Below are 24,952 nucleotides of genomic sequence, written 5' to 3' on the forward strand. Positions count from 1 at the left end.
ATAAAAATTGAAAAACCTAGCATTTCCCTTCTCATTTTGGTTAGGTGTGTATGTAATTTCTTGCATGTGTGCTACATATGAGTAATGCTAAAAGTTTTTCATGTGTCGTTCTCGATCGTATCATTCAAAAAATTGTGACTTTTAAAATTATCATTGGGCTTGTGATTTATCACTATTTAATTTTGATCAAATTATAATTTTACAAGCTACTTCATTTTTTTGGAATGAAACAAAAGAGACATAATAAATACTTATAGCATCCCAGAGAGGTACCTCAATCAGCTGGAACCACTCATAATATAGCGGATGTCACTTATAGCACTCCTTAGAAAAAAAATTACTCTCATAGGAATCTCCGTGTGTAAAGAAATTATCATATTTAATACTCTTCTATTTAAAATAATAATAATAATAAAATACAAAAATAAAAGCAGAAGGTATATTACTATATTCTGTTCGCTAAAAAATATATGGGCTTGGGTTTTCATTTTCAACCCAATCCACCTCAACTCGCCCAAATCACATACCCAATCTCTCTCTCTCTCTCTCTCTCTCTCCAATCGACGAGAAGCACAGTTCTCAGGGACACCGAGGTAAGATCGCTTCCGGTCTAAAACTTTTAATTTGTAAATTCTTTAGACTTTCGTAATTTACGTATTCAGTTCTAGGGTTCAGGGGTTTAATTTGTACTATTATCAAGTGGTTTTAGATATATTTATTACTTGCATTAGTAGTGAACCTAAGGTTTTTGTCCGGATAAATTAGGTTTAATTTAGGGTTTAGACGGAATCAAATGCGTTTTTCTTTGTTTGAAAAACTTTGGTTTGAATGTTTATGTAAGATTCTTGTGCTTCGTTGGTGAAAAATTGTTGGAGTTGGCTCACTCAAACTGATATGGACTGGTCTTGTAAATTCCTTCAATGTCTATGTTGGGATGTTGAATTTTAAGTGAACTTCTTTTAACTTAATTGGGAACTATCATCGATTATGTTTCTCTTTTGTCAATTCTTGGAAGTTCTTTTAGGTGTCTTCAAGTATGTCTGTTGCTTCTACCTGGGCAATATTGCTTATGGGGCTCTTCTGGGTCATTAGAATTGGGGGGACCTATGTAGGAGACTCTAAATATCAATGTGGACTGGTTTATTATATTTGAATAATATTCAGGCTAGTGTTACCAGACTTGCAATTATGTAAAATGTTATCAAAGAGAACCGTTTAGCCCCAACTGCAACAAATAATTTGGATTGATTTTTGACATTAGTGATGAATTTTAGGAAAGATTTGAATATATATATATTTTTTTTGCTTAATACTAGATTAAGGATTGATCAATGAGTAAAGCCTGTTGTCTGATCACTAATTGCTCAGTATCATAGAAATTGGATACTCATTTTCTAGTTGCATTTTGTTCTTTGTGCACTGTACATGGTGGTGAAATTATTGCACATGTTCTGCATTAAGCCATTTACAGGCTAGAGATTAATGTAGGGAGAACGATTGGAATGTTTATTGCCCATAGATTTTAGGGAAAATTACACTTTACCCCAAAAGGTTTGGGGCCATTTTCAATTCGATCTCCAATGTTTCAATTTTTGTAATCCACCCCCCAAACTTGCCAAACTTTTGCGATTCGGCCATTCCGTTAGTCAAAGCCACTTTGACTGACGGAACAGTGATCACGTGCGATGCATGTGATCACTTTTGGTTTTTTTTTTTCCTAAAATGCCCCCTTCATCAGCATTGAGACGCCGGCTACGAACCACAGATCGCCAAAGATGAGCAAGAACCGCTTGAAGGGACGAGATCTTGTTAGTGCTCATTTCAGAATTTGCTTTGGCTTTAAGTTGTTGGATTTTCTCCTTTGAAAAATGAAAAAACTCTTTGTTTTAGAGGTGCAGAAGTGTTGGAACTCTCCTCCTCATGAATTTCATTGTGCTGGAATTGGAAAGGAATGCGAATGGGGAGATCGATAATACCATCGAGAAAACCCAATCCGATGATCGGAGGAGATTGTGAAGTGGGATTAGAAGAACCCGTAGAGATCCCAGACCAAGTATTGAAGAAACGCCAGAAGGAGGTGCCATCCGCAAGGCTGTGGTTTATAGTGCAACTGATGAAGAGGCCATCAACGAGCTCAGTCACTTTCACCGCCAGCAATGGTTTGGAAACACCTTTGCAGTTCAACACCCTGTTCATCAAAAAGAAGGAGTTGACAATATCGGGAACGTAGAGGGGCTCAAGGATATCGGCCACAGTGACGCCATCTGCCACTGCATGAACAAACTCTGCTCCTCCATGGTTATTGCAGTCGACAAAGAAAGAGGTGGTCTTATCATCATCATTTTCAACCATGACTAAGTGGCTGGCGAGAGGATAGAAATATCCAACATGCGGGATAGAGAGGTCTTTAGGTGATCGATGACACTCTCACTGCCTTTTACTTTTTTTTCTTGGGAGGGTGTAGGTTTGAGGAAGAGAAGACCCTTTTGGATGTGATCGACTGCGAGGAGTTGAAGATCCCATGGAGTCGGCTAAGTCAAGGATGGGGGTATTTTAGGAAGAAAAAAAAACAAAAGTGATCACGTGGGTCACACGTGATCACTGTTCCATCAGTCAAAGCCACTTTGACTGATGGAATGGCTGAATTGCAAAAGTTTGGCAAGTTCGGGGGGGTGGATTGCAAAAATTGAAACATTGGAGGTCGAATTGAAAATGACCCCAAACTTTGGGGGGTAAAGTGTAATTTTCCCTAGATTTAATGTGCCCTATTTATTTCTACTTGTTTCATGAAATTTGTGTTACACAAAAATGGGAGTTTTCAGAGTTGCTTGTGTGAGCATGCAGTTTTCTTAGTAAATTATGGTAATGTCTTGATTATTAGCTGTTAATTCTTCCTGAATTATGACACGAGTATTTATATTTTGGAGTCAATTTTGGCCATTCAGTGATTTCAATTTAATTCTTATCTTTTACCATCTTGTACTTAAAATCCCTTATTTTCTTACATTCTTAAATATTAATGATGGGTTTGAGTAGCTCTTACTAAAAAAGCAAACATTTTCATGTCTAGATGGCATTACAAGAAAAGTTAGATAAATTCAAGAAGCAGCAAGAGAAGTGCCAGTCAACCCTCACGAGCATTGCAGCAGCTAATAAGTCCACAATTCAGAAATCCACACCTGTAGCTGCAGCACTGTCAGCCAATGCAAGAACCCCTGCTCCTGCCGTTAAATTTTCAAATGATACAGAGAGACTTCAACACATCAACAGCATTCGGAAAGCCCCTGTAGGAGCTCAGATCAAGCGTGTTATAGATCTACTACTGGAGGTTTAAACCAAATTCTTCTTGCCTTTATCTATACATACGTATTGCCTAATGCTCTAGTTATTCGCAATGCTCATTGTGGAAATGATTTAAAAGTTGTGTGTTTACTGCAAAAGAAATAGTTATAGTCATCCACCTTCATCAAACTGGGACCTTTTTTTTTTGCAATTAATTGGGGAAACTCAAAACCTTGTTTATATGGCATGATTTTAAGGGGAAACTGATAATACTTGATAGACAGTTTGTACTTTGAATTGAAGGTAATTATAAATTATAGATGTTTGTGGGCAATTTGTATTGCGGTTTTGTTTACTGTAATTACGGGGTATATAAAATCAATAGAAGTCAACATCAGTTACATTGCCCTGGTTGGACCAGGTGAATGTTAATTACTACCAGCTGAATGCTGTTTGTATTTGCAGACAAGGCAAGCCTTCACACCGGAGCAAATAAATGAATCATGTTATGTTGATGCGAATGCCAACAAAGCTGTCTTTGACAGTTTGAGGAATAACCCGAAAGTGCACTATGATGGGAAGCGTTTCTCTTACAAGGTAACATTAAACTTACGTAGCTGCAGAACTTCATGGACTAATAAACTTTTTCGATTTAGTATTTAAGTTGTATTTAGTTTTTTCCTTATACCTCTTTCATGGTGGGTAACATTTTGACTTGTCACTTGGTCTACAGTCTAAGTATGATCTAAAGGAAAAGAATCAGCTTCTTTACTTAATAAGGAAAAAACCAGAGGGGATTGCTGTCATTGATCTTAAGGATGCATACCCAACTGTGATGGATGACTTGCAGGTACATGTAATATTTGATTTCCCCATTTTGTTTGATGAACTTTTACATCATGATATTCATGATTTCATTATAGCACCAGAATTTTGTTCAGAGAAGCCTCTGGAAAAAACTGCTAGGCCTTTTAGCCTTGTGCATGCCTCCCTCTTTCTGTAAGGTGTAGTCTTGGGTTTAATCCATGGGAGCAGTTGGATTGGGGAGGGCAAAGATTATCCATTATCATGTGGCCTTTAAAAAACTGATTGACCAAAGAAAAAAAAAACAACAAAAGGTTGCTAGAAAAAATTCATCTTGCATAGGCCACTGAACAAACCTTTGAATTCTATGGATTTGATTATCTCTCTGTGTACAACTTCCCGAGCATAGTTCAGAGGTGACTGGTGACTGTGTGTTGGTGGGACTTGAAAGGGCCTGGAAGCCTGCCTTCCCTTGACCTTTTGGTGTTGGGTGGGAACTCCTTTTCTCAGTATGATAAACAAAAAGATCTTAGGGCTTGAATAGTTATCATTAAAAGGAGCAAATTGTGTGATATAGTTGTATCTGGTAAAGTTTTTCTGGCTTTGGATGCATGGATTAGCTTTTCAAAAGTTGATTTTCCTTGCAAAAAAGGGAAGGTGTACCCTGGTACTAAGTGGGAACACAATCGATTACCTGTTTCTCTTGCAATAAATTATAAGAACTTATTCTTCCTTAGGTTTTGAAAGCTGCGGGTCTGATTTGGCTCCTATCAAACTTTGATTCCCAAGAAGACATTGCGTATCCAAATGACCCCAGGGTGCCCATTATGGTGGATGATGACCTTAAACAGCTGTTTCGTGGAATTGAACTGCCTCGTGATATGATTGACATTGAGAGGGATCTCCAGAAGAACGGGATGAAGCCTGCTACCAACACTGCTCAGAGGAGGGCCAGATCAGAGGTTCAAGGCATTTCCTCCAAGCCCAAGCCAAAGAAAAAGAAGCATGAGATCACCAAGAGGACAAAGCTTACAAACGCCCATCTTCCAGAGCTTTTCCGGAACCTAGGCACTAATAATTCTTGAAGTTTCCGATGAGCCATTGGTGAACCATACACAGATGTAACTTGCTGTTGTGCTACTTGCATCGGTTTTGTAGATATGTAGTGTTCTAGTAGTTCTAAACCCAAATTGATTCTTGGGTCTTTGCCACTCTTGATACTAATGGCAGACATGGGCAGGACGTCGGCGGGAAAGCTTCCGAACACTTGTTGGGAAGCGGCCCATCAGACTACGTGGTGTGATCTTGTATCATCAGTTGATTTGTAATGGAAAAGCCTATTTGGTCCAACATTGTAATTACAGATTGCCCCTATCAATTTTTCTTTCTTTGTAAATTTAGCTCAGTTAGATATTTTGTTTGCCTGGAAGAATGTAGCTCTAGTGTTTTATCTTTCTGCAGAAGATTCATTCCAAGGAATGGACGAGTCCTCACTAATTGAATAGATTCATTCCATTTCCGTCTACATTGAAGTCGTGGCCTCAGTGCTTCACACTTCTATCTTATGCCACATAATTAACACCATGCTGAAACATTATGAAATCTTAAGCCAAGAGGACAAATTAGCAAATCATGTGCTTTAGGAACCTGCATTTATTCAAGCAACAAAACAATAACACTAAAATGAAGAAATATAGAATGAGGTATAATGTGAAAGACTGAGAGTGGCAGCGTAGAGAGAAAGATTGATGGGCTACATCCTAAATATTAAACTGTATTATACTGTGATATTTATCTAGTGATTAAGAATAGTGAACAAGAAACCTTAGAATAAATAAGGAAGGGAATAAACTCTAATATAGAGAATATTTTCTAAATATTCTAACATCCACAAACTCAACTTGGTTAAGGAAATTGATTTTTTTTTTTTTTTTTTGGGTTAGATTTGGTGCGAACACAAACCTGAGCATGAGTTTGGCCTTTAGAACCATTGATAAGCCTGATGATGATCAATTCTTTGTGGCAAGAGAGCAAAGTTGTATTTGAGCTTAGACGGGAAAAGATATATATATGGTGCATGCCAGACAGCACCTGCTGAGCCTAGTCATCCAGTCAACAATGCATTGATTGGAATCGTCCCTTTGGGCCTATATAAGAGGACTCCAGTTCCAAAGATCAGGCAGACTGCACAATACAATCTCCTTGATTTTGTGATCCTTGAAACCATATTTCCTTCTGGAATATTTCCTTTGTGTAAACCTTTGAAGCCCACAACCTTTGAAATGATTTCAAAGAGCATGGCAACTTATTTGACTTGGAAAAAAAAAAAAAAAACAAAAAACAAACAAACAAACAAACTTATTTGTAAGTGTTTATTTATGAGTATCATTGTTAATCTATGTTTATTTATGAGTATCAGTTTCCAGTATATTTAACTTCGGAATTACTTGTGCTATATACTTTTACAGTTTTTGTTTATTCTAATCATTATTCTGAACATATTTCTTATGCTTACTGTCGTTATTAGTCTTTTCTATATGTCAAACCATTACTATCGTTGTTATATCTTTACTAGCTTTGCCAAATACAAAGTGCCTCAGTCTTGTTATTTGAACCCAGATAACATATGTCTTGGTTTATGTATATATGTATATATATCAGAAAAGAATGCTCATACACGCTGATCAACTAGATAACCAAAAAGCAAAAGACACTCACAATGCTCAGTCAAGTCTCCATATGAAAAGGAGTAATGCTACGGAACAACAAAAGTTCTGCAACAATTCTGTTTTTTTCTTACGTGGCAGGAGTTAACAAACAACAGTTAGATTTTTAAAAAGGTATGAATATGATACAACCCCAACTTTTTTGCCCAATTTGGGCACAACAAAAGTTCCGCAACAGTGTTGTTAGCACGCTCATATCTGAAATATTCGACCAAAATGATGCAAGAATGAGACACAAATGACATCCTTTAAAACAAAGCATTGTGCCAATGTCAATACCAATGACTAACTCAGCTTCAACGAATTCAAAGGATTGGGGCTTTTCTTGGTTGTTGGCACAAGAAAATCCTTCATCTTCAAAGGCTTCGGGGAATCTTAGAATTTTCAATTGCTAAAACCCTAAAAATGTAGACATCAGAGCAAGAAGGAAGAAATCCAGAGATAGAGAAAGAGAGAGGGGCGCGAGTAAGAAATCCCGCCAGTTTATATATATAATTCGAACTCAGATTAGCAGCTTCGTGGATATGATTCGAAACATATCCACACGCACATAAAGCAAGGAAGACCCAAGGAGAAGAAGAAAAAAGAAAGGAAAATTACATTTTACCTCCAAAATTTTAGACAATTTTTAATTTAACTTCCAATGTTTCAAAAATTGCAATGCACCCCATCAAAGTTTCAAAATTTTTCAATGTGGCCCATCTGTTAACTATTTCCGTTTTCTCTAACGGAAATAATAGAAAATATTAAATTGTCCTTACAATTTTATTTTTTATTTTTAAAAAAAAAAAAAACTCAAAAATAAAAAATAAAAAATTGGGGTTGGCCGTAGCCACCCGTTGGGCCAACTACCCCTTTTGGCCGTGGGGTGGCCTAGTCACACAGTGACCCAAAAATGAAAAGCCACACCAGATGCAGACGAAATGCTGCGTTGGACTACAACCAGCCAACCCTCATGCGTTGGTCGCTTCCACAGCTCCATATGTGACTCGACAAGGGGATCGAGCAACGTGAGTCTCTTATGTCTATGTGGCGTTTCGCCACTTCGGCCATGGTGGTGGCACGAGATTCCATATTTACGGCGCATATTCAGGAGATGTGTTGTACGTGGCGCCGTTTGGAAAGGTGGTCTATATGTTAGTGGTGGCGGTGAGAATATAAGAGTGACGGTAATGTTAGACAACGGTGATGTTAGGATGCTTATATCTAAAATGTTCGACCAAAATGATGCAAGGATGGGGCACACAAACGGCATCCTTGAAAACAAAGTGTTGTGCCAATTTCAATACCAATGACTGACCCACCTTCAACGAATTCAAAGAATTAGGGGTTTTCTTGGTCGTTGGCACAAGAAAGCATTGTGCCAATGACTGAACCCGCTTCATCTTCATGGGCTTCAGGGAGATCATAAAATTTTCCATTGCTAAAACCCTAAAAATGCAGAGATCAGAGCAAGAAGGAATAAATCCAGAGAGAGGGGTGCGAGGAAGAAAATATATATGCGGATAACAGGACACCCGCAGACAATGCCATGAGTGTGATAATGTAAACAAATGATAAGACTCTCGAGTTTCACTTTTGAAAGTGGTGACGATCACATCGACCACATGTTTACCAAAGTTAATCGGGATTTTTGTAAGGAGCAAATAGAGAAATTTAGCTCGTTTTATTCCCCATAGCTTGGAGCTAGACAGTGGATAAGACCATAGAGGAAGAGTCATGTCATAATTTGGCTCAAAACTTGGTTTTCGATAGTGAAAAGTTGTATATCAACACTTTCATCTAAAACCCAATCGATGTATAAACCATTAGAAAACACCTTCAGCATCTCATGTTTTTCAAAATGATTATCATCTAGAAAGGGATCACGGTTATTCAATTGAGAAAGTTGTAAGCCAGAATTAATCATCGTCGGATTAACCTTGAAATTTTTTTTGAAGAAAAATCATAAAATATCATTTAATCCAAAACATTTTAAAATGTCCAAAAAGATTAATCAAGAATCTTTTAATCCAAAACATTTTAACCTAAAATATTTTAATTCAATCGTACCTACTATAACTTTGTGTGCATGTGCGTGTAAACATATACTAGAACTTAGTGTTAACTAGTTAGTTTATATATGTATATATATATATATATATATAATATTATCAAAGAATTATAATTAATATGTAATTTTTTTTTTTTTTGAATAATAAATGTTCATTCTTACATATCAATCAAAAGAAAGAGTAGATTTCTCTTTCAAAATTACATCACGAATGCATCCCGGAATTTCTTCCGACCAAATCTTATCCATGAAAAATTGTTTGGCCACATTTGCTAGAATATGGGCCGCTCCATTAGCATCTCTACATACAAACCTACATTTCCATTCCCCAAACCATTGTAGGACTCGTTGTGTATATGATATTATATGTCCAAAACGAGACATATTTATCTCCTTATTACATATCGCATTGGTCACTGCCCTCACATCTCCTTCTATAATAATCTTTTGAAAGCCCAAGTCCTTGCAAAAACAAGTAGCAAAATATGCACCCATTGCTTCGGCTAAACTTGGATCTGGTGTGCCATCTTGTGTCAAGACTCAAGCTACAAGAACGCTGCCCAAATGGTAACGAACCACAATTCCAATACCCATTCTCTCCCTGTTCTCGTCGAGGCTAACGTCCCAATTTGCTTTTCTCCACCCTGCTTGTGGGGCAATCCAACGTGGAGATATCTCACCCGATTCGTTTGGGCTCATCATTGTACATGGCTAATTGATCGTTTGAAATTCTTCCATTGCCACCCTTGTGTTACAAACTACAAGATTAGGATGAATGAACATACCTCCATGGACTAGTTGATTTCTTCTAAACCATATTTGTTTTGTTGTTGCAACAAAAATGGTTAAAGCTTCCCTACCGTGGCTTGTGAGAATACCTTCTGTGACGTGGAGGAAATTTGGGCATTGCAATGTACTCTTCTGAAAACATCGGTCACTCACCCCCAAAACGTCCCTTGCCGCCGGACATCCCCACAATACATGGTAAACTGTTTCCGCCTCCAAACCACAAATCGGACAATCTGGATCCGATACCACCTTACGTCTCAAGAGGTTATCCTTAGTAGGGAGCAGATTATGGCAAGCACGCCACATAAAATTTTTTGTCGCATTTGGAAGATTCATACTCCACATAGCCCTCCAAATCTCACTATCTCCACTTCGAGATGAGCCTTCCGGGGAAGATCTTCTGTCCATCTCCTTTATTAAATAATATGCACTTTTCACAGAGAAGCAACCATTTGCTGTTCCCCTCCAAATTTGGATGTCCGATTGTTGCAAACTAGCTAGAGGAATTTTTTTAATCACCGCTACTTCCTCCTTGCAAAAATTCTCCTCCAAAGCAATGGTATTCCACCACCCCGTGTCTACATCTATTAATGCGGCCACTGTGGCATCCGAATTGAGGCTCATTGGACATGATTGGATCATAAAAGTGTTTGGGGTTGGAATCCACCGCTCCCCCCAAATACGTACTGAACAGCCATTGTCTATCCTCCAAATTGTACCTTCTTTGATGATATCTCTGACCCCTTGTATACTCCTCCATGCAAAAGATGGTTTTGAGCCCACCTTTGCATCCATGATAGAACAATTGGGGTAATACTTTGCCTTCAAGATTCTAGAGGACAGCAACTCCGGGTCCTTAAGTAACCTCCAAAATTTTTTTGCTAGTAGAGACCTATTAAAACAGTGTAGGTAACGAAAACACATTCCTCCCCTATTTTTTGGGGTGCCCAGTTTTTCCCAACTCATCCAATGAATCTGTGTATCCTTCTCAAGGTGACCCCACCAAAACTTATGCATAAGAGCATTGATTTCCCTACACAGAACCTTAGGGAGTAAAAAAATACTTATACTGTAGGTCAGTATGGCTTAAATTACTACTTTTAACAAGATCTCTTTTCCGACCTGTGATAAGAACTTCAGTTTCCAATCTTGGAGCCGCTTCCACACTCGATCCTTTATACCATTAAAAGCTTGTGTTCTCGACTTCCCTACCAATGCCGGTAATCCCAAGTATTAATCAAACCTCTGGTGAGAGGGTATCCCAAAGATATCCATAATTTCCTACTTCATTTCCACGGATGTATTACGACTGAAAAAAATTGAAGTTTTTTGCCTATACAATCTTTGTCCAGAAGCCCTCTCATACATATCTAATAATTGGGACATCCAATGACATTGTTGTACATTATCCTTGCAAAACAGGAGGCTATCATCTGCGAAGAAAAGATGATTAATCCGAGGCCCCCTCTTCAAAGTTGGCACCCCCGAAAGAGACCCATCCATTTCAGCCCTGGCAAGTAACCAATTGAGTGCCTTCGCACAACTCAAAAACAAATAAGGGGATATTAGATCACCCTGTCATAATCCTCTAGTAGCTTGAAAACTACCCATTGGTACTCTATTAACAAGTACCGCATAATTTGCTGTTTTGACACACATGATCATCAGTCGAATCCATCTTCTTGGAAACTCCATCTTTCTCAACACCGCTTGCAGAAACCCCCACTCCACTCTATCATACGCCTTGCTCATGTCGAGCTTAATAGCTATATAACCTTTCTTTCCCCACATCTGGGAATGCATTGTATGAAGGGTCTCATAGGCTGCTAAAATAGTATCAGTGATTAGCTTACCAGGTATAAACACACTCTGGTTTTGAGAAATGATCATAGGCAAAACTGTTTTATACCGGTTAGCAAGTGCCTTAGAAATAAGCTTATACAAGACACACAAGCTAATAGGTTGGGAACTCATTTACTGTTGTAGGATTCACTACCTTCGGAATGAGAGCAATGTACATAGAATTTAATTCTTTATTTAACCTCATCCCCCACTGTAACCCAATTTTTTTGATAAAACCCAGCCGAAAAACCATCAGGACCCGATGCTTTTAAGGGCGACATTTGCCCCAGAGCCACTGTCACCTTTTCTTCTGTAAACTTCTTCAATAATGTTGAATTCATTTCAGGTGTGATTTTCTTCTCGATCGGATTTAAACAAGCTCCCACCTCCCAAATTCCGGGCGTGAATAGGGAAGAGAAATGGGTCACAAAAGCTCCACCAATGCTATCTTGCGTTTCCCACATATGACCACTTTCGTCTTGTATAGAAAAAATTTGGCTTTTCGTTCGTCGTTGAGTTGCACAAGCATGGAAATACTTGGTATTTCTGTCCCCATTTTCCAGCCATTCCTCATTTGCTCTTTGCCTCCACCTGAGATCCTATTCTTCCATCAATCTTCGCACTTCCCGTCGTAAATCTGGTTTGGTGTCATTTGGTTGTTGCACATCCCGCCCATGAAGGTCCAGCAAATCCTTTTTTTTTTTTAATTTTTATTTCCTCCTCCAAACCATTCCTTTCCACTCTTTTCCATCTCAACAAACCCATCCAACACCTGTCCAAATTTTTTTACAAATTGCCAAGTACTCTCCACTTGTATCTTACGCCTCCACACTTTTTTATTCACTTTTGCACACTCCACTTCTCTGCCCCACTCCATTCTCTTCATACTGGAACAACCTTTGTTTTTTTCGGCCCAACTCCATTTTCTTCAACAGAATCCACATCGAGGAGTGGTCTGAACTTGTGATCCATTCTAGATTAGCTACCGCCTGATCAAGTTTCTCCTTGATGAAGTCATTCCCCTCCCTATAATTGCACCATGTAAACTTTGAACCTCGGTATCCCAATTCATGGAGATCATAAAATTCCAAAGTATTTTTGAACACTTCTATCGCACCTTGTGTTTTTCCATTCCCCCCCACTTTTTCGGATGCCTCAAGGATTTCATTTAAATCCCCAGCGCAGAGCCAAGGAAGTGGCTCCATACTTGTCAAGTGACGAAGTAGCTTCCAAGCTTCATGTCGTTTGCTTGCTTCTGGATGGCCGTAGAACCCCGTAAACTTCCAACATACCCCTCTAGACAAGAGAGATAACTTTGCATTTATATGTCGTTTGCTATAGTTTTGTATTTCCACATCATCTTCGGCACCCCATAGAAGAGCCAAACCTCCACTTTTTCCTCCGCAATCCACCATAAATATATTTTGGAAACCCAATTTATATTTGATGGAGATCATTTTATTATTTTGTAACTTGGTCTCCATAAGAAAGACTACATTGGGCAGCTTTTCCTTCACCATACGGTAGAGGTCTTGAGCTGTTCAAGGGTTTTCAAGCCCTCGATAGTTCCAACATAAAAGACTCATTGCGGTCGGTGGGGGTGTTTAACAACCCCCCCGCCAATCCCCAACCAAATATTGTTTCTACCCCCATAGCATTGTCCTCTTTCTTTTTTCCTTTTTTTACTCTTTTTTCTCCCCCCTTCAAGCCCACCTCCTCGATCTCAGTCTCTTGTTTTCTTTTGTTCGGCACTGAACCACTCCTACCTTGCTGTATTGCTTGGCTTGCACGTGCTCGTCTCTTCCAGCCAGTTACGTTCCTCACTGAGTGTACTATCTCTTGCTCCACGTCACCACGATTTACACATGCTTCATCATGTTCCCTTACTATTGTCTCCTCATTCAGACTCACGCCAAGTGGCCCATGAGAATAGCCACTTGGCAGTCCCATCGCAGGCCCTTCAAAAGAGGGTGTCATTTGTGCCACAAAATCACTTTCTAGGTTAATATTATTTCCCAAACCTGACGCCTTATCTTCATCTACCAAAGAAAACTGTCGTATCTTCTCATTCGTATATTCCCCATTTATTGACTTGCTTCCCTTATTTGCATTCTGACTCTATCCTTTCCTTCTCTCAGCTTCATCATCAACGCTTCCATCATTCTCATCAATGCCTCCATTATTATTTTCCATAACCATTTCTGTTTCACCATTTTGGGACATTGAATCCATTGCTTTTGAACTTGCGTGATCAACAGGATTTGGAACCAACTCTGCCGATTTCGCTTGATTTTGTGTAACATTCACAACTTTCCGAAAATAACCATTTCCAGTTTCCCCTTCTGCCCTTCCGTCCTTAGGTCCCCTTCCCGCAACTCCGCCTCTGCCATGAAAACCGCTATTCACCTCATTATTATCATCAAAAGGATCTAGCGCTTCATATGGAAATTTCCCCATCTTCACGTAGGGTGCATGGGCAGTTTGCCCATCTTTGGATTTTTCAAACTCTTTCCTAACACGAGCACCACCCTTGGCAGTAGGCGCCGCCGCCGTCGCTGCAGCTACCGGTGAACTGGAAGAGCCACACCCTACCCCCTGCATATAATTCTTGGCCTCGTTTCGGAGTCGCATCCACCATCTCTCCAACCAAGCTCTGTTGGGTGGAACTCTAAGCCATGGACCATACTCCATTTCTGCTCCTTCTCCCTGTTTACCCTTGTCGCCCCCTTTAAGACATCCTTCAGGTCCATGACTGATAACTCCGCAGGTAAAACAAAACTTTGAAATCTTTTCATATTGAAAAGGCACCCCAAGAGTTTGTCTTTCAACTTCAGAGTACGTCCCCTTGGAATTGGTTTTGAGAGATTTACATGCACCCGAACCCGCAAGTACTCCCCCCACCCGTTCCGTCAATGTCGGTATCAACTTCTTCCACCTTTCCTACTGTGGATCCTATTTTGAATCCCATCTCTTGCTCCATACAGACCAGCGGAAGATCATACATTCGGATCCAAAAGGTGGCTGTATCAAATCTCATTTGATTGGGCGGTGTAAACCCATCAAACTCTTCAATCGCAAACAGTTGACCCTAAAAAATCCAAGGGCGTCCCTCTAGTACTCGCGATCTATCCCAAAAATGTTTAAAATCTAGGAGAAATAAATTTTATCCTAGGACTTTGAAGCATAACGATCCGGTCGACTTCCAATCCTTAATGAGTGTAGATCGAATGTAATCCTTCCCAATAAACTTTTCACCAATGAGTTTGCCCACCAGCCAGGATTGTCCTCTCGATTCCAGAACATCCACCACACTGTCAATAGCTTCCACCCTAGCACTTTCTTCTTCCGACAGTGAGAATTTCCTCCACTTTTTTATCAACTCTTCTGCCATCTTTGCTACACAATAGGAACACGCAGATTCCAAGGAAATCGCCTTGTTGAGTATTTCCCCACTCTCTGAGATCAAAAAATCAGAAGTGAAATCTTCTTCTCCTCTTGGGTTTTACGGCGCCCTAGAGAGAAAACTAAGCAAAACTACTGTTATCATTGCATGAAAGGCTTTTCAACCATGGGAGGCCTACAAAATCACTAATTAATATGTAATACTATTAGTAGTTAGTATATAACAATTTAATATATATATATAAAGGTTGTTCATAAATTCGGGCTTAAACTCCGCTCGGATTACACACTAAAAAATCTAATAGCCTTGTTTCTCAAGTTTGAGTTTAAGCAAGCTTGTCAAGTACCCAACTCGGCTCGAAATGACATTCTTAACAAACTCGAGCTTGAGTGCTGAGCTCGAACTCGCCCGAACTTTCTATGGGCCATGCTTGAACACACATTACATAGCTCGGCTTAAGAGCTGAGATTGTCTCAACTTGAGATATTGGCTCAAGATCTCAACTTCAGCACGAAAGGTGCTCATAAATGGCATCCTTTAAAACAAAGTGTTGTGCCAATGTCAAAACCAAAACAAATAATCACAAAGCAAATCAACAAAACAACTTACTTTTCTTCTATTAGCCTTTTGAAGTGAAAGATGGTCCTTTCAAGGTTGACAGCTACCTGGTTCTTTGCAACCTCACCAATCAGATTCTCACAGTCAATGAATGCAACACATGCTTCGTCGTTGGCTATAATTTCAACCTGACCGTTCTTGTAAATACTAACACAATAAAGCATTGTGCCAATGTTAGTACCAATGATTGAGCCAGCTTCAAAGATTTCAAAAGATTTGGAGTTTTCTTGGTCATTGGCACAAGAAAGCATTGTGCCAATGACTGAACCTGCTTCATCTTCATAAGCTTTAGAGGGAATTTTAGAGCTTTCCATCACTAAAACCCAAAAAATACAAAGAGAGCAATAAGTAAGAAATACAAAAAGAGAGATAGGGCGAGGAAGAAATCCCGCTAGTTTTGATTTAAATGGACTAGGCCCACTATATATATATATATATATATATATATATATATATATATAAGCCGAATTCGAACTCAGATCAGCAGCTTCATAGATATGATGCGAACCATATCCACACACACTGATAATGCAATGAAGAGCCAGAAAAAAAAAAAAAAAACAAAAACAAAAAACAACTGTACACACGCATAGAAGAAATTGAGTGTCAATCCCACTAGTTTTGATTTAAATGGACTAGGCCAACTATATATATATATATATTTTTAGCCAAATTCGGACTTAGATCAGCAGCTTCGTGGATATGATTCGAACCATATCCACACACACTGACAATGCAATGAAGAGCCAGGAAAAAAAAAAAAAACCGCACACACGCATAGAAGAAATTAAGAGTCACACCAGATGCAAACGAAATGTTGCGTTGGACTACCACCGGCCAAATTCGAGCATGAGCTATGAGCTCGAGCTCGCCTGAACTTCTTATGGGCCAAGCTTGAACACACATTATATAGCTTGGCTTAAGAGTTGAAGTTGTCTCAGCTTGAGATCTTAGCACGAATGGGGCACACAAATTGCATCCTTCAAAACAAAGCGTTGTGCCAATGTCAATACCAAAACAAATAATCACAAAACAAATCAACAAAACAACTTAATTTCTTGCTATTGGCTTTATGAAGTGAAAGATAGTCCTTTCAGGGTTGACAGCAGCCTCATTCTTTGCAGCCTCACCGATCTGATTCTCACTGTCAGTAAACATAAGACATGCTTCGTCGTTGGCTATAATTTCAACCTGCCTGTTCTTGTAGACACTAAAACAATAAAGCGTTGTGCCAATGTCAATACCAATGATTGAGCCAACTTCAAAGATTTCAAAGATTTGGAGTTTTCTTTGTTGTTGGTACAAGAAAGTGTTGTGCCAATGATTGAACCTGCTTCATCTTCCTAGGCTTCAAGGGGAATTTTAGAGTTTTCCATCGCTAAAACCCTAAAAATGTAGAGAGAGCCAGAAATACAGAGAGAGAGGCGCGCTAGGGTGAAGCTAATTCTGGGTTTTCTGAAACGAGGCAAGAAAAACTTTGGAAGAGTTCGAGTATGTTTTAGCATTTTAGGTTAGTGGTTTATTGGATGATTGAGATTACGTGGAATTAACGGCTAGGATTGTGGTGCATGTGTAGGTATTCGAATCCACGGTAATTACTGTGATAGCACTTTCTATAGAGGATGGGAAAGAGTATTTGCATCAATTGGGCGGTATATGGATCTTGCGGATAGAAATCATCTGATGCTCTTACCACAACCGTACTTGTTTCGAGCTATTCCATCACATCCAATCACCGCACCGCATTAGATAAATCAAGAATTCAGCTTTATTAACAGTTTACGGCTTTAATGTCTTATCAATTTAATAAAGCTAGATTTAAAAATTGATCTCAAATAAAAATTAGATAAAAGTATAATATTAAGTATTTCTAATAATTCATAAATACATAATTAGATATATAGCAAACATAAGCTTAACCTATACAAATCATAACACAAAGAAAAGAGAATGAAAAACTTCACTTATTCTTCAAAATATCAATGTTTTTGTAATTATAGTCTCGAATTTTTAATTTTGACAATATCAATACTCCAAAAATAATTTCCATTTTATTTTATTTTCTTAAACTGCCCGGAATGCATTTCAACTCCATAATGATGCATAACTTAATGGTCCGAAATAAATTTATTTTTATTTTAACAAACTAATTTAGAGGAATTCCCTCATAGGAAACTTTGTGAAAAAAAGAAGAAGAAGAAAATTTCATAAAATCTTTTTGAACTTCTACTCATTTTAACACTACTCCCTAAAAGTTTAAAAACTCGTAGTTATAAAGGTACTGAACTTTCAATTTATTTCAATTACCTCATTTCATTAATTTTTGTCAAAACGCTCAAAATACTCTTTTATAAAAAAAAATTTTAAAAAAAAAAAATTGTAAAGATGTTGCAAATATATATATATATATAATTAATTAAATATTATTTTTTTAATTAATTATATGGACACGTGTCAATTCGTAATTGGTGCTGAAATGACTTTCCGTTAAATTTTGAGCGAAAAGACCATCTTCATTTTTAGGCAAACCAAAAAGATCTCCTGTTTAAAAAAAAAAATAAAGAATGCAAACACATGGGTGAATATTTAACCCAAAAATGAAATGGGTTATATTAGAAGGGGAAGTTGGTAATGTCGTTGATAATAAGGCGGCAATTGAAGAACACGTTATTTTTAACAAATCGTTTTTCCTCGTCCACCCATTTGAGGAGCGTGAGTTTGAGGACTGTCTGCTCTATTTAACGTTTGAGATATCAAAAAACGAACGCACATACACACACTCATCAACCAGAGAACCAAAATGCTCAGTCAAGCTCCCCATGCATCATCAACAAGCTCTCCCACTTATCTCATCCACCACCCTCTCCTCCGCCTTAACACTTCATCTCCTCGCTCTGCTTCTTTCAATGGTAGGTTTCATTACTGTCCTCTCGTTTTGGATATTGAATTATATTCATCTGCACGCCAGCACTTGATTTGGGTTTTTTTTTTTTTTTTTTTTTTTTTTTTTTAATTTTGCAAATTACCATTGATTCCAATGTCTAAGCTTTTAGGAAATGCAAGAGGGTTTCATTACTGTCCTCACGTTTAGGATATTGAATTATGTTCATCTGCACGCCAGGACTTGATTTGGGTTATTTCTTCCGCTTTGTTTTCCTTCTCTTTTTATAAATTACCATTGATTCAAATGTCTGAGCTTGTAGGAAATGCTCAATTCAATCTCATACTTGTCATTCTAGTGGTAGGTTTCATTATTGAATTAGATTCATCTGCATGCCAGCATCTGATTTTGGTTATTTAATCTTCGTTTTTTTCTTGATAATTTTTATATATTCATCCATATGTCTGTGCTTATAGGAAATGCTAAATTTAATTTCGTCCTTGTTATTTTTAGTACTTCCTCCCTTGTGTGAGCCCAAATTTTAGGTAAACACGCAAAATTTTTAGCTTTAAATAAGAAGTAGAGTAATGTCAGAGTCTAGCTCAGCTGGTACTATGATATAATTAGAAACTAAACATGAATTTATTCACTTATTCTACCCTCTTTTTTTTTTTTTTGTGGATACTATTCTATTCTAGTTTCTCGAGTGAATGGAGTCATGAACATGGGGCAGAGGTGGGCAATGAACCGGCGAGTGGTAGTTTCAGCCTCTGAGGACAGGAGCTCGAGCTCCAAGTTGGATCGGAAAAGGTTCATATAGCACTTTAATTGTTGTCATGAAAATTTATATGGGTATCAGAATGAAAAACAATTGTATGAATCAAAAGCACCAATAGTGCTTATTTTGTTATTCATATGTTGTTTTTTCAGATTTCAGAGAGTCATTGTATTGAACAAATTAAGGATCATACGAATTGTCCTTCAAAATTTGTCTGGGATTTGACAGCTTTTAGTTATGATGGGTGACATTTTAGTAGTCTGAATTGTCATGCATGTTGCTCAGACCTGATAGTACTCTGAAGTATACACTATTTCTTACATTTATATCTATAGGTAAAAATGGTGGGTAACCTTTGTGTTGCCAGGGCTCCTTCTACATGCCAATTGACAATGAGAGTAATATGTTGAATGGAAATTATAGAATACATGTACCACACATAGAAGTTACTGATACGTTTATTTTTGAATACCACTCTTAATTCTGAGAGTTGATGCAAGTTGAGTTATATCCCCGTATCGGTTTCTTATAGTTTCAGTGCCCCTGAATTTAACAATATAATATAGTTTTCTAGGCTGTTTCTGTTTGTTTCGTATAGATTCTTGCATACATTGTCCCTGCTAACTATAAGCATCATATATTAATAGGTTCTGTTATCAAGTTCAGTTTTTCAGTTTGATGCATACGTTTCCTTTCGTTTGTATGACACTGCTGCTTGTTATTCATGGGGTGTTTTCATTTATACAGAAAAGTTGTGGAGCACATTTGTCTGCTCAAAGCAAAGGAGAATTTATCTGATGAGGAAGAGAAGGATATGCTGGATTATCTCTATACAACTCAATATCAAATGGGCGGAATTGTTGCAATATCATTAGGTGAGTTTCTGCTCTGGATAGAATGCAAGGACACATACTGTATAGCTAACATTACTTGCATGAAGGAAGCCTTATTTTCTTTTCAAAGCATCAAAAAATTAGATATGTAGTCGAAGCTCCAAGACCACCTTTTGATGGTACTAAACACCAGTTCAGTTTGGTAGCTTTTGCAGTTGCCCGACCCACACTGATAAATGGGCCTATGTGCATGACCTATCAATTGATTTGCGATTTCAATGAGGCACGCACTTATGCACACTCTCTTACAAGACACATACATATATTTATTGATTCAGTTTGTATAGAATAGATTTTCTAATTTCTCCTGCAGGACGTATCTCAGAAGAAAATCTTGAAAATTACACGCATGCTGTCTATATCCGTTTCCAAAGGAAAGAAGACCTTGCAAAATTCTATGAGAACCCTTTCTACTTGGAAGTTCTCAAAGAGCATGTTATGCCTTACTGTCATGTATGGTCTGACATGTAAACACTGACACTCTGTTCATATTTCATTTCTTCCCGTTTTCTCTTAATCAACCTTACCTCAGATTTTCAAATTTGTGCAACTTGTTGGACTGATATTTGCCTCTATTAACAGGGATTATTCAATATAGACTTTGAAGCTGGAGTAGAAGATGATATCCTTCCTATCTTTCGAAAAGGAGAGGTAAGGTGTGATGTACTTTGAACTTTGGCTTTAGAGATGAAACAGAAATGCTTTGAATTTTGATTTCCCTGTGGTTTTTTGTCTATAGCTCATTGCTAATCATGCAGATACAGCAAAGGGATTCAAATGATATGAAATCATATAGAGAAATGCCACTTAGCATTTTCAAGTGTCCATCTCTTAGCATTCTTTTTGTTCTTTTGCTTCTTTTGCGAGGCTGAATGTGAATGTGAATACTCAGAGATGGACATTTGAGAATGCTTAGTAGCATTTCTCAATCATATATGTCTTGGTTGTTTACATTTATGTTTCCATTCTCTTACCAATTTGGAACCAAATAGAATCTTGAGTTTCCATTCTTAGTTCCATATGTTACAATATGGTATTTGTTCTTGGTTACTGGTATTAAACTGTAGTATCTAAAGAGATTCATATTACTTTCGCGACAGGAATTCAACTATGGTCTGGAGTTCGTACTTTTGATTTCATTTGTTAATAATGCAATTGGTGGACCTGTTGAACATGCACTGGCTTCTTTTGCGAGGCTGACAATTGGGTTTCCATCCTTAATTGTCCAATCTACTCAAGGTGTGTGAGCTGAAACCCATCAATTGTTATGCTGCATGGTGGCCTTCCCTGAGCAGGCCACTTTGAACTATAAACAGGTTATAGATAATCTATGTTTCACAGCAATTCCAGACAACCCTTGGGACTGTTTGGATCATTTTGTTTCTTGGTTCCTATGAAGAAAAATCTATTATATTCAATATTTTAATCATGACTTGTTTCTTATTAGTATTTGATTATCAGGTCTCAATTTAAATCTCAGCAATAAGGAATATACACATGGAATAGTGATACGATTTCGGTCATGTGAGCTCTCTTTCACATTTATTATCTGATTATATGGCACCTCCATTTGTTGATTGCTTTGTACTCGCATATTTTGCAGTCGAGGCCTTTGAGTTATTTATGGGAAGTTCAGAATACCAAGATGTAAGGATCCTAATGTTGTGATCATTTGTTGTTCAGTTTTTGTGGGATAAAATAGCAAGCATTTTCTTTTCAATTCTGTACATGAGTCATTCAAGAAACCCTAGCTGTGGTGAAGAACTTCTAGATGAATAATGTGATTTTACTGTGAACAAATTTTTCCTGCAAACTGTGTTTGAGGAAATTCTGCCTATTGAACTAATAGATTCACACACCCACATCCAGCTCATGCATTATTTATAACGATCTAAGGAAAGCACTATCGACTTCTACGCTATCACTCCAAAATGACTAGTCAATTTTTGCAAATTCCTTAGAATCACTTAAAAAATTGAGTCTCACCTAATAAGGAACTAATGTGGAACTTAGCACCCAAGAGTGCCTTTATAATCTGATAGGAGTCTCAAGGATTCAAGGAATCCTCCCCTTGGCTTGGTCCCTACACCTAGTTTGGTCGCTACATCAATTTCCTTCTATAGATTATTTTCTTGCTAGTTACGTTTGTCTTAATTGTTATGTTTGATTTCTTATATCCATATTTAGCTTGATTTTCCCCTATAAAAGCTATAGATGTCATGTGGCAAAATCATCAAAGAAATTTACCTTTGCTTGAAACAAGAATTGGAGGCCCAATCCCCTCGAAGTGATCACTATCTTCCCATTGTGAGACTGGAGTGTTATAAGCTCCCCCCTCCCCCCTCTCTTCCCTCGAATAATTCTAGAAGTCTCTCTTGTGTCTCACCAAGAATGATGTGGCTATTAAAATCATCATTTGATCAAACTCCAATAATGATCAATCACAAATCGAATGATGATTTTAATAGCCACATCATTCTTGGAGGGACTCAAGAGAGTAGCACATGGCATGACTAGGTTGCTCTCGTACCATTTGTAACGACTCAGAAAAAGTGCTAGCCACATCTACACTATCACTCTAAAATGATTAGTCAATTTTTAGAGATTACTTAGAATCACTTATAAAGCCCAATCCTAGTAAGGAACCAATATGAGACTTAGCACCCTTGAATACTTTTATAATTCAACCATTTTATATGGACTATTCATCTTTCCAATGTGGGTCTAAGGTATTACGTTATTCTTCTTTACATGGCAAGTGTTCTTTGCATGGTAAGAGAATCCACTTCATGCACTATTCTTTTTTACATGGAAAGAGTTCTTGCATGGTAAGAAAAATAAAATAAAATAATAGGGGATCACCAAACATAGTTGGCTCCAAAAACATGTATGGAAAACATGTGTTAGTTGACTCCTTAATTAGTTTCCCTTTTTACTTTAAATCATAAATAAGCCATAAAGCCTATTAGGCATATCACAATATTTCACTTTCCTTTGTAATGCTCAGGTGTTGATGGCCCCTTAGTATTTATGCGCTGGCCGACCAGTAGGGAGGGCAGGCAAAAATGGCAAAAATATCTCAAGCTCTTGTAGTAATATTTCCTTATGAATCACCGTTGGATTCCCTCAACAGTTAATTCAATAAAAGTGTTTTTATCATGAATGTGGCTAAGGATTCCCAAATGCTGCCATTTTATTAGATAATAAAATTCTGAATTATTTGGCTCAATAAGTTGTTTTCTGATAGGTTTCTATTTATGGTCCTTATCTAATGTAAGTTTCTGTGGAAGTTTTAAAATTTACTTCTTTAGATTTTGTTTCAGACTTGGTCAAAATTGATAAGTAAAATCCAAAATTTCTTGGGAAATCTTGAAGTTTTACATATGGATAAGGGTGAATTTCTGGAACTTAAAACTTTTTAAAAGCTTTAAAACTGAAAAATAGAAGGAAATGAAAAAAAACTGAAGTCTTCTAAATTTTTCAGACTCAATGCCTTCTGCCAATTTCAACTCAAGCTGTTGCAAATTTATCTTGTAAAAGATATCAAGTAGCAAGAATCTAATTAGCTTTGAATTCTGAAAAACAGATGTGGAGGTCTAAGTTCCATCCAATCACCCAGAAAACACTTTCTATTCATTTTTCTGTAGATCCAGTGGGCACTGAGATCATGTAGCGAGGTCCTTCGTGGTTTGTATTAATCCCTGTGAATTTTTATTTGATGCCTATTTGAAAGAGTACCTATATCTTATAGTTTACATCAAATTCTTGCAGGTTTTGAAAACGCATTCTTCCTTATTTTGTTCAACACTCTAAGAGTAGGTGTACAGGTCAGATTTTCTTCCTCTTTTTTTTTTTTTTTTGTGGTACTTTTTGAGGGGGGGGGGGAATTGATAGATTTTCTGGTTAAAGATTGAAATCATTGAACTATTCAAATTTAAATCTTGTAGTTGCTGAATTCCTCTATTGATAAAGCTGATAAAGTTGTTCGAAGTGATGAGGTGGTTTGTGTTGGGTTTGTTCAAAGCTGTTGCACATCATCTGAAGTTGCTGTCTTTATCTTAACAGAGGGGAAGGGGAGAAGAGTGGCGGTTTACGAAGCTACGCAGATGCTGCTTTCTTGATTCTTTTGCTTGCCCTTTCCTATGTATTGCTGTAGATATATTTCACCAACTGCATTTTCTCTCTTGCACATGTATGTGCATTTTCTTGAAGTGTAGTTGCCCATCTCATGTTGCATTTCTCTTCGACAAGAAGTGACATACTTTTGAAGAGTTGTTTCTCATATGTTAACGCAAAACACGCTCGGTATGTATGCTTGGACAAAGACATGAGTTTTTTGTTACAATGTTATTCATGTATATAGTTGGTATCAGGCCCAACTACTGGGTACTTGATCTGTCCTACAAGACCCTGGTAGGGAAGCAATATGTTGGATGATACTTTGAACCTAATCAGTTCCATCCTTAGAAAATGATGGAAATGTCCATACATGAAGACATCTCCTGTTTACTTGTAATAATTTTTATACTAATTTTCAGCTTCTCATGAGATGAATATTCTGTATAGTGACCCCATAGACTGATAATTCTTTATACATTTTTATAGCTCTTCCTCTACAAGGTCAAACAATACATCTGAAGTTTCTGTCTTTATCTTAACAGTGGCAGTTTACGAAGTTATGCTGATTCTGCTTTCTTGATTCTTTTGCTTACCCTTGCCTATGTATTACTGTAGATATATTTCACCAACTGCATTTTTTCTCTCTTGCACTTGTATGTGCATTTTCTTTAATTGTAGGCGCCCATCTCGTGTCATTTCTCTTCGACAAGAAGTGATATACTTTTGAAACTTGTTTCTAGCTTGTCTGCATATGTTAACTGCAA

General features: G+C 37.6%; 4 protein-coding genes across 9 annotated transcripts; 2 read left to right on the forward strand and 2 right to left on the reverse strand.

Moving 5' to 3' along the window:
* The first annotated feature begins 487 nt into the window (after positions 1 to 487).
* LOC132173660 (transcription initiation factor IIE subunit beta-like) lies at positions 488 to 5,613 on the forward strand. Its single transcript, XM_059585222.1, has 5 exons — positions 488 to 593; positions 3,071 to 3,328; positions 3,748 to 3,879; positions 4,016 to 4,132; positions 4,824 to 5,613. Exons 2-5 carry the CDS (start codon positions 3,071 to 3,073, stop codon positions 5,169 to 5,171), a joined length of 855 nt encoding a protein of 284 aa, XP_059441205.1. The 5' UTR covers positions 488 to 593; the 3' UTR covers positions 5,172 to 5,613.
* Positions 1,840 to 3,060, reverse strand: LOC132174356 (uncharacterized acetyltransferase At3g50280-like). Its single transcript, XM_059586025.1, has one exon. It carries the CDS (start codon positions 2,350 to 2,352, stop codon positions 1,840 to 1,842), a length of 513 nt encoding a protein of 170 aa, XP_059442008.1. The 5' UTR covers positions 2,353 to 3,060.
* Positions 5,614 to 14,893: 9,280 nt separating the features above from the next.
* Positions 14,894 to 16,936, reverse strand: LOC132176653 (luminal-binding protein-like). 2 transcript variants are annotated; one of them, XM_059588920.1, is made up of 3 exons: positions 16,318 to 16,936; positions 15,509 to 15,833; positions 14,894 to 15,020 (listed from the first exon to the last, which is right to left on the reverse strand). In XM_059588920.1, the coding sequence occupies exons 1-3, from the start codon at positions 16,421 to 16,423 to the stop codon at positions 14,999 to 15,001; spliced, it is 453 nt and encodes a 150-aa protein (XP_059444903.1). In that variant the 5' UTR covers positions 16,424 to 16,936; the 3' UTR covers positions 14,894 to 14,998. The 2 variants fall into 2 exon arrangements, with proteins under 2 accessions (XP_059444903.1, XP_059444902.1); XM_059588919.1 differs by lacking the exon at positions 14,894 to 15,020 and adding an exon at positions 15,239 to 15,434.
* Positions 16,937 to 18,225: 1,289 nt separating this feature from the next.
* Positions 18,226 to 24,617, forward strand: LOC132173354 (uncharacterized). 5 transcript variants are annotated; one of them, XM_059584825.1, is made up of 11 exons: positions 18,226 to 18,426; positions 19,097 to 19,208; positions 19,924 to 20,051; positions 20,383 to 20,522; positions 20,652 to 20,720; positions 21,170 to 21,308; positions 21,531 to 21,593; positions 21,673 to 21,716; positions 23,656 to 23,756; positions 23,841 to 23,896; positions 24,017 to 24,617. In XM_059584825.1, exons 1-9 carry the CDS (start codon positions 18,318 to 18,320, stop codon positions 23,740 to 23,742), a joined length of 891 nt encoding a protein of 296 aa, XP_059440808.1. In that variant the 5' UTR covers positions 18,226 to 18,317; the 3' UTR covers positions 23,743 to 23,756; positions 23,841 to 23,896; positions 24,017 to 24,617. The 5 variants fall into 5 exon arrangements, with proteins under 5 accessions (XP_059440808.1, XP_059440811.1, XP_059440810.1 ...); XM_059584828.1 differs by having other exon boundaries at positions 24,135 to 24,617; XM_059584827.1 differs by having other exon boundaries at positions 23,656 to 23,746.
* The last annotated feature ends 335 nt before the right edge of the window (positions 24,618 to 24,952 follow it).

The sequence above is a fragment of the Corylus avellana genome, chromosome ca3 (assembly GCF_901000735.1).
Source record: "Corylus avellana chromosome ca3, CavTom2PMs-1.0".
Lineage (NCBI taxonomy): Eukaryota > Viridiplantae > Streptophyta > Magnoliopsida > Fagales > Betulaceae > Corylus > Corylus avellana.